This window comes from Camelina sativa, chromosome 12 (genome assembly GCF_030686135.1).
Source record: "Camelina sativa cultivar CO46 ecotype springtype chromosome 12, ASM3068613v1".
NCBI classification, from domain to species: domain Eukaryota; kingdom Viridiplantae; phylum Streptophyta; class Magnoliopsida; order Brassicales; family Brassicaceae; genus Camelina; species Camelina sativa.
Genome location: NC_141891.1, coordinates 16,786,667 through 16,799,403, shown reverse-complemented (window position 1 = coordinate 16,799,403; position 12,737 = coordinate 16,786,667). Strand labels below are relative to the sequence as shown.

At 38.7% G+C, this 12,737-nt stretch overlaps 3 protein-coding genes across 3 annotated transcripts; 2 read left to right on the top strand and 1 right to left on the bottom strand.

Annotated features, from left to right (window-relative positions):
• The first annotated feature begins 1,203 nt into the window (after positions 1–1,203).
• LOC104733590 (SWAP (Suppressor-of-White-APricot)/surp domain-containing protein) lies at positions 1,204–8,698 on the top strand. Its single transcript, XM_087476961.1, is given in 5 exon segments — positions 1,204–1,256; positions 6,962–7,423; positions 7,711–8,263; positions 8,351–8,545; positions 8,669–8,698. Coding segments are annotated over 5 exon segments (1,293 nt in total).
• Positions 1,972–3,402, top strand: LOC147930628 (uncharacterized). Its single transcript, XM_087478639.1, has one exon. It carries the CDS (start codon positions 1,972–1,974, stop codon positions 3,400–3,402), a length of 1,431 nt encoding a protein of 476 aa, XP_087334765.1.
• A 243-nt stretch (positions 8,699–8,941) lies between the features above and the next one.
• LOC104732002 (putative enoyl-CoA hydratase 1, peroxisomal) lies at positions 8,942–10,406 on the bottom strand. Its single transcript, XM_010451532.3, has 3 exons — positions 9,826–10,406; positions 9,378–9,660; positions 8,942–9,296 (listed from the first exon to the last, which is right to left on the bottom strand). The coding sequence occupies exons 1-3, from the start codon at positions 10,233–10,235 to the stop codon at positions 9,192–9,194; spliced, it is 798 nt and encodes a 265-aa protein (XP_010449834.1). The 5' UTR covers positions 10,236–10,406; the 3' UTR covers positions 8,942–9,191.
• Positions 10,407–12,737: the final 2,331 nt, after the last annotated feature.

Here is a 12,737-nt window from a genome sequence, read left to right as displayed (position 1 = left end):
AAGTTACTTTTAAAGGGATGTTAATTGCTGTCAAAAATCATATTAAATCCACTGTTATTCAAACTTAACTAAAAAAAAAAAAAGATACATTGAACATTGATTTGGGAGACTTTGAATGACTTTTTACTTTAGTTACAAAATCTGTAACAAGGATTTTTGTTACACTTCTGAAACAAACAAAAGTATATATTATTATTGAAGACAGGAATCAAAATGTAAACCAAGATAATAATGGTACGAACTAGAATTATTTTAATTAAGTGATCCCTAGAAACTGTCTACAACTTGGAAAAATGTTTCTTGATGTTCGTTTTGTAATCCCATTGGCTCGCTCCTACGAGTTAAAGTGACATTTCTCTCAATCAAAAACTGATCAGACTATTTGAGAGTGAGATCACGTCCAAGATCAAAAGCTTTAGTCATCCATACGTTGATAACGGATTTAATCCTCAGAAGTCAGAACCATGCCTTGTTCAATTCTTGGTATTGCCTTTGCGATTTCCCTAGCTTTGTTCAAGGCTTCTCCTTCTTTCAACCAAATGGTTTACTAACCCTAACTTTCTAGCCACGTCTGCTGTAAATAGCATTGAGGTTAAAGAAACAACCGAGCTTTGTTTGATCCGATGATCCCTCGACAGCTTCTGAGACAAACCCCAATGAAGGAGTTATCCCAAATCTATGCTCATGCATAAGTGCAATAGAATTGAGCAGAGCTTTAGAAAAAGGAATATTAAAAAAAAAAACTCTTTTGGATTAAACAATGTCGTTATAGCCTTTTTGTTTTTTTTTTTTGGGGCCAAAGAGTTTAATTCACACATATAAATATAGCCTAGGGCTTTTGAGAATCTACTTGGTTATTAGGTCGGTTGTGTCGATTTATAAAGCTTCAAAACCTCGAAGTTGTTCGTTCTTTGTCGGCTTCTTCTCGGTGGTTCTCGCGGCTAAGGTAGTAAGGTACGGTGTTTTCTTATTTCTCTTCAAAGCCCTAGTAGTCCTTTAACGTCGCCGATTATCTTATTTTTCATATCGATCTTATCTTCAAGTACATCTACCTTATCTCCATGTGATCTAACTCAGTGTTTGTTTTATTTTATTTTTAAAACCAATAATTTAGGTCTAATTCAGAGATTTTTTTTTTTCTCTCTCGCGATCGACAGAATCTGATTGTGATTTGAATGTTTCTTCCTGCAGAAGCCAGAAGTAATGTCCAGTTCGACGCAGAATAAAGGTCAATCGGACCAGAGCATGGACTCCTCGTATGATGTAGGATGCGATGGTCACACGTGGAGTATCATGATGCGGTCAAAGATAAGTCAAGATAAGAAGGAACGATTAAGCACGTGTGATTAAGGATGACGAAGTAACGGAGAAATTCTGGTAGATAACGGGAAGGGAATAATTGGTTGACGCTGTTTGTCGGCTGTGTGTTTAGTATTTGAGCATTGTTAGCTCACGTTTTTCATATCACGTTTTATCTGAGTTTGTAATCGTTTTCCTCTAGAACTTTCTAGATCTCGTCCTCACCGTTGTTGGAGTATCTCCATCGGAGACTTTTACTGGTGAGAAGATTGAGTTGCGTTTTTATTGAACGTTGTATCAATATTCCGATTACAAGTTCCTAAGACCATCATCAACGGGAGTAACGACAGACAGTTACTTTAAAAAAAAAAAAAATATTATTTTAATTATATTTATTATATTTTATTAATATCAACCATTAACTGAATGACACCTGTTAGTACTTTGTGAGCAACGGTTCCTCCGGAAGTAAAATGAGTATCGGTTCTTCTCTTTTTTTCTTCTCTTTCCTTTCTATATTAATTTTTTATTAAAGAGTATTTTGAGAGCACTCCCTAGTGGAGATGCCCTAATAAACTCTGTTTCTTACTCTGTTTCCTTTACTCTGTTTTGATATTGTGAATCCTGACTTAACGTTATCATTGGTATCAGAGCTAGTCGGTGCTTGGAACGATGGTGGAGACACGATCTCAGGTGAACAAAACTGATGGAGGAGATGAAGGATCTAAGGTGGTTACTGATGAGCGAGAGGAAACGGTGGTTACACCAAGTTTGCTTGATAGGACGCAAGCGCTGGAGTTTGCGATAGCTGAGCAAAACAAAAAGATAGATCGGAGCATTGCGGATATGTTCTCGATGATTAAGATGATCCCTGGTTGTCAATCAACTCCGAACTCTGGCTCAAGAGGAGAGAAGAGTCCCATGGCAGTATCCGCGACGCCAGACTCGTATGGAGAAGGGGTGGCTCAACGTTATGTAGGAGGATCGGCGATGAATGGTCATTGCTCGGGAGTTACGCGTTTAGGTCGAGTGGATTTTCCTCGCTTTGATGGTGAACGCATCTCGGAGTGGCTTGTTAAGGTGGAGGATTTCTTTTCATTGGACTTTACACCCAATGATTCCAAGGTTAAGATGGCCGCTATGCATTTTGATGGACATGCTTCGACTTGGCATCATGCTTTAGTGCAGACTCCTTTTGGAAGAAACTTGTTGCGTGATTGGGTTTCTTATAGGTTGTTGTTGAAGGAACGGTTTGAAGATGTATTGGAGGATCCGATAGCAGAGTTGAAGAGGTTGCAGGAAACAGCTGGTATAGTAGATTACCATCAAAAATTTGAGCTGATCCATACTAGAGTTACCTTATCTGAGGATTACTTGGTTAGTGCATATTTGGCGGGTTTGAGACTTGATACGCAGATGCACATTCGCATGTTTCAACCTCAGTCGGTGAGGCAATGTTTGGTGCTTGGTAGACTATATGAGAAAGCTCATCCGGTGCAACATGGTACACAGTCGGGGGGTAATTACTCAAAACACTCTCATGGTGGCAGTGTTAAGAAACATGCATTTCAAGGGCAGAAAGAACCTACAGGGGAACAGTCTAACACCGGGTTGCAGAAGTTACCACGCAAGTTCTTATCTCAAGAAGAAATGAGTGATAGACGTGCTAAGGGATTATGTTATATATGTGATGAGAAGTATACGCCTGATCATTATCTTAAGCATAAGAAAACTCAGGTTTACATGAATGAAGTGAAAGATGAGGAAGAGGAAGAGGAGTGGAGCAATACTGATCTAGCCATTTATAAGGAAGAAGAGAAGGATATTCCTCAAGTATCTATCAGTGCGGTTGCAGGTATAACGGATTATAGAACTCTGAAAGTGCGAGGAGTCCACAACAAGAAGGTCCTCTTCATTTTATTGGACACTGGCTCCACTCATAATTTCATGGACCCTCAGACTGCTAAGACGTTGGGGGTCAACATTCAACCAGCAGGGGTTACAAGAGTCGCAGTAGCTGATGGTAGCAGGTGGGAGTCCAAGGAAGGGTTTCTCAGTTTAAGTGGCAGTTTCAGGGGACACAATTTCAAGATGATTTCATGATAATCCCTTTGGGAGGGTGTGACGTGGTGTTAGGAGTACAATGGTTAGCACCTCTCGGGGACACTACATGGAATTTGCAGAAGCTAGAGATGGGATTCTTCTGGAAAAATCAGAAGATACTACTGCATGGAATTAAACCTGGTGCTGTCAGAACGGTGAAAGCTACACGGTTTAATAAACGACAAGAGGAGAATATGCAAGTTTCTATGATTTGTGCTCATGAAATGGGACCGCAGGAAGATATGATGGTGTATGCGGTGGAAATGAGTCAAAATATCAATAAGAACAATTCTGAGGTGTTGAAGTTAAAAGATTCGTATGCAGATATTTTTGCTGAACCTACGGAGCTTCCTCCTTTCAGGAAGAATCACAACCATACCATTGTGTTGAAAGAAGGTTCTGATCCCATCAATCAAAGACCATATCGTTATGCTTTGTACCAGAAGGATGAGATTGACAAAATTGTGAATGAGTTGCTATCTGCGGGTACAATAAGAGTGAGCTCTAGCCCTTTTTCTTCTCCGGTAGTGTTAGTCAAGAAGAAGGACAACTCTTGGAGGCTATGTGTGGATTATAGAGGCTTGAATAGCTTAACTATCAAAAATAGATTTCCCATTCCGTTGATTGAAGACCTTATGGACGAGTTGGGAAGGTCTGTAATTTTCTCTAAGATCGATTTAAGGGCCGGTTATCATCAGGTGAGGATGGATCCTGCAGACATTCACAAGACTGCCTTTAAGACTCATGCTGGACATTTTGAGTATTTAGTCATGCCTTTTGGTTTGACCAATGCCCCTGCAACATTTCAAGGACTGATGAACGCTGTGTTTAAAGAGTTCTTAAGGAAATTTGTCCTCATTTTCTTTGATGACATCTTGATCTACAGTCTCTCTTTAGAAGATCATATTCAACATCTGCAACAAGTATTTCAAGTCATGCGAGCTAATCACCTATACGCTAAGGAGAGCAAGTGTGAGTTTGCATCTGACAAAATAGAATATTTGGGACACTACATAGCAGCTGGAGGAGTAGCTACTGACCCAAACAAGATCAAAGCGGTTGCAGATTGGCCTGTTCCCTCCAATTTGAAACAACTACGTGGGTTCCTTGGTCTTGCTGGATACTATCGACGTTTTGTTAAAAATTTTGGTACTATTGCCAGGCCTCTAACGGTATTAACGAAGAAAGATGCCTTCTTATGGTCGACTGAAGCATTGGAAGCCTTTAACAGTCTGAAACAAGCTCTTTGTCAGGCACCTGTGTTGGCTCTTCCTCTGTTTGACAAACCTTTTTTGGTCGAGACTGATGCGTGTACTACAAGGATTGGGGCAGTATTGATGTAGGAAGGTCATCCCTTGGCATTCATTAGCCGTCACTTGAAGGGAAAACAACTGCATCTTTCTATCTATGAAAAGGAGTTGTTGGCGGTTGTTTTTGCGGTACAAAAATGGAGACATTACCTGCTTCCAAACCATTTTGTCATTCGTACTGATCAAAGGAGTCTTAAATATTTGCTGGAGCAGAGGTTGAACACCCCAATTCAACAACAATGGCTGCCTAAATTGTTGGAGTTCGACTATGAGATACAATACCGACAAGGAAAAGACAATATTGCAGCTGATGCTCTGTCGCGTGTTGAAGGTGCTGAAGTCCTACACATGGCAATGTCGGTTCTCGAGTGTGATCTTATGAAAGAAATCCAGGCTCATTATGACTCAGACCCTGAACTTAAAGACCTAATTAAGCTGTTACAAGAGAACCCGGAGGCTAAGAAGCATTACTCGTGGGTGCAGTCGGTTTTGCGTCGGAAAAATAAGATTGTTGTTCCTCGTGATGTCCAGCTTCGCAACTCTATACTCCAGTGGATGCATTGTTCGGATGTAGGTGGACACTCTGGAAGAGATGCTACTTATCAGAAGGTTAAAGGGTTGTTTTATTGGCGTGGCATGGCATTGGACATACAAACTTACATTCGAAGTTGTGCAGTGTGTCAACAATGCAAATATGACACATCCGCTTATCCGGGGTTGTTGCAGCCTTTACCTGTACCTGAAGCGTTGTGGACTGATCTCTCTATGGATTTCATCGACGGACTTCCTCCTTCTTTAGGTTTCACTATGATATTTGTGGTGGTTGATCGGTTATCGAAGGCAGCCCATTTTATTGCCTTGGCCCACCCTTACACGGCAATGACTGTGGCACAAGCCTTTATGAACAATGTGTTTAAACTACATGGATGTCCTCGTTCCATTGTCAGTGACCGTGACACTGTCTTCATCAGTACTTTCTGGAATGAGTTGTTCACTTTACAAGGGGTTGACTTGAAGTTCTCAACAGCTTATCATCCTCAAAGCGATGGGCAGACTGAAGTGGTGAATAGGTGTTTGGAGACCTATCTCCGTTGCATGTGCAGTGATAAACCTCACTTGTGGAGTGACTGGCTTCCTTTAGCAGAGTTTTGGTATAATACAAACTTCCACACTGCTACTCAACTCAGTCCGTTCGAAGCTGTTTACGGTCAGGCCCCTCCGATTCATTTGCCTTATCTTCCCGGTGAGAGCAAAGTTGCCGTGGTGGCTAGAAGTCTGCAAGAACGTGAGAGTATGATTCTGGTTCTGAAGTTTCATCTTCTTCGAGCTCAACACCGCATGAAGCAGTTTGCAGACAAGCATCGAACTGATCGGAACTTTGAAATTGGTGATTCTGTCTTTGTCAAGTTGCAACCGTATCGTCAAGGGTCTGTGGTAGTCCGTTCCAATCAGAAGTTGGCTCCCAAGTACTTTGGCCCTTATAAGATTGTTGACCATTGTGGTAAGGTTGCTTACAAACTACTGCTCCCAGCGAGGTCTCTCATACACCCTGCCTTTCACGTTTCTCAGCTCAAGGCAGTAGTGGGTAATGTGCACACTTCGACTCAACTTCCTTCTATTGTGTCTGATGTGTTGATCAAGGAACCAGTGCTCATTCTGGATCGTAAGATGGTCAAACGTCAGGGGCGCGCTGCTACAAAGGTCCTGGTTCAGTGGTCAAATGAAACACCGGAGGAGGCTACATGGGAGTTCCTTTATGATCTACAGAGGAAGTTTCCATCTTTCAAACCTTGTGGACAAGGTTCTTCGAACGGGGAAGCTTTGATGTAGGATGCGATGGTCACACGTGGAGTATCATGATGCGGTCAAAGATAAGTCAAGATAAGAAGGAACGATTAAGCACGTGTGATTAAGGATGACGAAGTAACGGAGAAATTCTGGTAGATAACGGGAAGGGAATAATTGGTTGACGCTGTTTGTCGGCTGTGTGTTTAGTATTTGAGCATTGTTAGCTCACGTTTTTCATATCACGTTTTATCTGAGTTTGTAATCGTTTTCCTCTAGAACTTTCTAGATCTCGTCCTCACCGTTGTTGGAGTATCTCCATCGGAGACTCTTACTGGTGAGAAGATTGAGCTGCGTTTTTATTGAACGTTGTATCAATATTCCGATTACAAGTTCTTAATAAACTCTGTTTCGTTTACTCTGTTTTGATATTGTGAATCCTGACTTAACGTTATCATCGTAAGGCCACCTACATATAGAACAACTAGAACTCTGGTTGAAAAGGCTGCCCTTTTCGTTTCCAAAAAAGGGTTGGAGTCTGAGCGAGACCTCATTGCCTCTTTTCCTACTGATCCACAATTCAGCTTTTTGAGGAGCTCGGAAGATCCTTGTCACGCATATTAGAAACAAGACGGAGCTACTGATGATGATGAATAAGATCATATCAAAATCCTTCACGCATCTCCAGATGTCACAGCTACAACTATCGTGGAGACAACGGCACGTTTGGTTTCAAAATTCCGGTCGGAGTTTGAGGTGATGGTCAGGGACTCTAATAAGGATGATGCAAGATTCAACTTCTTGAATAGCTCTTCTGAAGAAGATCCTTGTCACGCCTTGTACCAGCAAAAGCTTGCTGAATACCGTGCAGATCCTCGTGACGAATATTACAGTCAAGAGCTCACTGAATCCCTTGACAGGAATCAGGATCCAAATGGTGCTGGAGCTACTACTACACCTATGGATATGATCAAAATCTTTCATGCCTCTCCAGATGTCACAACTTCAACCATTATCGACAGATTGGCATTTCTGGCTTCCAAATATGGGACAGAGTTTAAGTTGATGGCCATGACCTCTAATAAGAATGACACAAGATTCAACTTTTGTTGGACCTCACCAATGAGTCATGATCACGCAGCTTACCATCGCAAGATAAATACTGTGTAGAGGATCGTGATACGCCCTATCCTCCTCAGTCTCAGTCCAGTGTTGTTCAGCGTGTTGAAATACTTGTTCTGCCTAAATTTCTACAGTGTAGAATTCTTAAAGGGATGACGCTTGAGGAACTTGATACCGTTAAGATCACAGCGCAGTTTGTGGGGTGGTATGGGGATGATTTTCAGGGGAATCTCATGAGAAGAGTGATGGCCAACCATCAGTTTTAGTTTATGAAGCCAACTGATTACAGGTTCAGTTTTTACAACGAGTTTGTCGTGGCCTACTCGCAAGTCTTAAATCCTCCCAAATATCTGAAAGAAAAGCTGAGAAAGAGTGCCGCTTACATGGAGGCCGTTCTTGACGGTTTTCTCCAACTCATTGAATGGGATCCTATCCAGGTGCATAAATGGCTGAAGGGAGGGATGAGGACTATGACTGAGTGGCATGCTTCTGTGTCCAAAGATTTTGTCAACGAGGATGAGAATCAAGAGTTGCCAATGATGCAACTACCACCTCTTCCTCTTGCACCACTGCCTCCGCCAGAGATTCAACAAATGTTGGATGAGTTACTTGTTCCAGAAGACCAGTTTCTTGCTCAACATCCGGTAATATTTTCTTCAGACTAGGTCTTTTTCTTTTTTTCCCTTTGGTCTGAGTTATATCTATCTAATGAGCAATGAGACATATTTCAGGGTATGTCTACAATTAGGGTGGTTTGTGATGCCGACGGGCTAGCAACTAAGATCACAGTGTCGTCATTGTCTGAAGACGTAGCAAGTTTGAAGGACAAAATAGCTGCGGTGTTCCGTATTCCAACATGCGAACAAAAGTTAACTGGAAAAGACGGGGTTTTAAAGGACAGTAACAGGTCACTTGCTTATTACAATGTGAGAGCAAAAGATATCCTATTACTGCACGTGGTGTGAGACAAAGAGATGGACAAGGCTTATGCAAATGCTAGATGAAGGATTTATTTACTAACTTTTAAGTTATATTTTGGATATTTGCAGCTTGTTCTGTCTGAGAGATGCGAATCTTAGGGGGTGTTATTGGATGGGTGATTTCTAAATCCATATGGAATTGTAAATTCTAGAAATCAAAATACATGGATTTTGAAATAACATGTTTTATCCTTGGATTTGAATCCTTCTATTTTACACTTTCAAATCCATACAAATCCATTTAAAACATAATATGGATTTTGAAATCCAAAAACAAATCATTAAATGAATAACATGGTATTTTAACAAGTATTTGTAAATCATAGAACCAATAACACATCATTTTGATAAGTATTTTAAAATCAATGATTGAATAACACATGATTTTTATCTGGATTTCCAAATCCATTAAAATCATAGAACCAATAACCCCCTCTTAGACTACATCGAGGTTACCCAACTTTATTTACTTGATTTGCGTTACACTTCTCAAACAAACAAAGATATTATTATTGAGGATAATAATCAAAACGTAAATTACCATAATGGTACAAAGTAGTAGTAATATTTTAAGATCCATAGAAGAAACTGTCTACAACTTGGAAGAAGGTTTCTTGGATCCACGTCCAGCTATAAACTCCTGCATCTTCTTAAACTGTTCCTTGGTCATCCCACTGTAATACGCGTGAGCTCGCTCCTACCAATTCAAAATACAGTTTTAGACTCCCTCTCAATCAAGGACTGATAAAAAAAATGGTAAAAATAGAGGTTTAATAACCTTTTCGAGTGCGAGAGCATGTCCAAGATCAAGCTTTAGTCCATCATTGATAACAGATTTAATCCTCAGAACCATGCCTTGCTCATTCTTGATTATAGCCTCTGCGATTTCTCTAGCTTTCTTGAACGCTTCCCCTTCTTCAACCACATGGTTCACAAACCCTAACTTCCCAGCTACGTCAGCTGTTAATGGCAACGATGTTAAAGAAACTTCCCTAGCTTTGTTTGCTCCAATGATCCTCGACAGCTTCTGAGACAAACCCCATGAAGGAAATATCCCAAACCTTCACAACCAAAAAAACAGAGAATTCACATTCATATCATTCAGAAAGATTCATCACAAGGCAACAATACTTTTCACAATGTTGAATTGAGAGCTTCAGAACAATATGATATGTTTCTCATGATCTTTAACCATTGGAAACGACGTCGTAAGAGAAGAGATGAACCTGGCGTGAGTATCCATGAACTTAGCTCCTCTAGAAGCAACCAAAATATCACAGGCCAAGGCGAGTTCGAACCCGGCGGTGATGGCGAAACCGTTGATAGCTCCGATGATCGGTTTACGTAACCGTTCCATCTGCACAACCGGGTCGGTTTCCGGATCCTTCACGTCTCCTTTGAAAACAGATTCCGCCGCAGTCAAATCAACGCCTGAGCAGAAAGATCGACCTGATCCGGTGAAAATCACCACCTGGACCGATTCGTCGGAGTCCATGTCTTTGAAAGCCTTGGCGAGATCCACCATCATCGCTCTCGTGAGCGAATTGAGAGATTTCGGACGGTTGATTGTGATGACGGCGATCCCGCCTGATTCTTTGTTCACCATGATGAGATTTTCCGGTACTGTTTGATCCATTTTTTCGACGATTCCGATTACGTATTCGAGTTTTCTGATCGGGTTTTTTTTTAAATTTTAGTCAATGAGGAAAAGATGAGGAAGAAGAAGAACTTGCTTGGGTTGGTGTGCCATTGTTTTGTCGTTAGTAAACTGCGTCCCGTTTTTGGCCGCTCTTTTGACGCTGCGTATTTTGATTCTGGAACATGAAAACGGTGATTTGTAAGTATTACTCCCTCTGTATCATAATAGATGATGTTTTAGGATTTTTACATAAATCAAGAAAAACATTTATTATTTAACAATAAGTGTATTATTATTTTCTAATAATATATTTTTATAATTATTAACCAATAATATTTCATCAAACTCTTAAATTTTCATTTAATGATTCTTGAACTTTGCAATTTCTTAGCATTAATTGATAAAAGTATATAGAAAATCATCTATTCTGATACAAAATAAAATCCTACAACATCATCTATTCTGATATAAAGGGAGTATTAGTTTATAATATTGGTTAAACTTTTCACAAAAAGGTGATTTTGATAGAACCTACATTTATTATCTTATTATATTAATATATCAAATTGTGTTAATTTTACACTAACGTGACTGGAGAAATTTGTTATTACATATGATTATAAATAAATTTATCAAATCAATGTAGAGAGGTTTTAATGTATCATATTATGTGAACTACTACATGAAATCAAAAAACCAAAGAAAAAAATTGTTCTAAGCCGATGAACACAACTGAGACCGGTTCAATTCTGGTTTACATATACTAGTTTTTTTTTTCCATCAAAAACAACTCCTTCCGCCATTTAAATGTTTGATTTCTTTTCACATTTTTTTTAAAACGTTTTTTGGACTGAAGTCTATAGTTTCTCACTTTCGCCAATGTTATTTTTTTGTTACCTATTTTTCTTTTATCAGAAATGTCGAGACCCCTCCGAAGCAAATTTCAAACTAGAGAAGCCGGGTTCAACATCCTATATATGGAGGATACCAACCAACGCTTTGTTAAACATTAGTTTTAGTCACCAATCCATTATACATTAGATCAAAGATAACAAAATGTAATCGTCTAACCACCTATTAGTAGTACAATTCATTTTTCCTTTAATAAAATTTTAATATACAACATCACATAATCCACACAATGTGCTACGTTAAACTAATTCAAAAACTTCATCCTTAAAACACAAGAAAACTTTTGGTCGAAAACAAATAGGACATACTAGATGTTCCGCCAAATGTTGGAAACTTGGAAAAGGTTATGCAAATTAAATGCACCAAAACAAAACATTTGTTTTTCTATACGAGTCGTTCCGCCAAATGTTTTATTACATTTCGTTCACTAACAATCTTTTGTTTTTGTTTTTGACAAGCTTATCGTTCACTAACTATATCACTCAAGATTTATTTTTAATCACACAATATCACAGCATAATACAGTACTGATATTTAGGATAGGAATCTTAGAGTTTTTATAATTTACCTCTACAATTGAACCTTAGAGTTCCATTGGAGCAGCTTTAGTTATCCAATGACACGTTCTCTCTACTCTATGTGGTACAATTAATAGGCGTATCTAAACAAGAAGTTGTCTACATAATTCAAAAACAACCACTTGCTTCGAATTTTTATTTCTTTTTTTCCTTAAACTCTATTCAATACTCCTAGTGACATATTTTATACTACATACAGATTGTATTATCCAGACACAATAATAAATTTTGCGAAGCTTTTATTCATTTTTGTTTTCTTTGCTGTACACCCAGAGTTTGGTGGAAGTTACCACCGCAGTTGCAAAGTACAATATTAACTTCGCTATTGCTGCAAAATCAAAATATTCCCACGTTCGTCTCATTATTATCAGTATGGGTTTTGTGTATATTTAAATTTAACAAAAAAATGAGAGTTAACAAAAAAAATACATAATAATTATTGGGTTTATCAGTTACGATTTATCTCGTCACAATATAAATTAAGAAACAAATTATTTTATCAAAAAAAAAAAAGATCTTGGAGACAAAACCATGTAGAGTATGAATCTATTATCTATATACAGTTAATTCATATATAGAGTGATTCGTTTTATTTTTCATTTCATGAACAACAATAGTTTCATTGTCCCGGGAAACTTTTTATTATATTCATATCCCCCTAAAATTTTGTTAGCATGGTTAAAATAATTTTAGGTGACTTTTTCTCAAATGTCTCTCCATTCGCTCTGAGTCCAAATTGCATCGGACATTTTTGACAAATACAAAAGTTTTCGTATAGATTAATCTGAATTTGGATGATAACATTATTCATTATAATTATTTGATCCTACGTACACGCTCATGCATGTAGCTTTGTAGGTATAGCCGTATAGGCCATTAATACTAAACGTGCCAACTATTTCAGACTCTATATAAAAAGGTTAAAGTTATATACACACTAAAAACTTTATTGTTTATTTCCAATGTCTTTTTAGTTATAAAAGTTCTCAATCAAACTAACAGTGGTTCT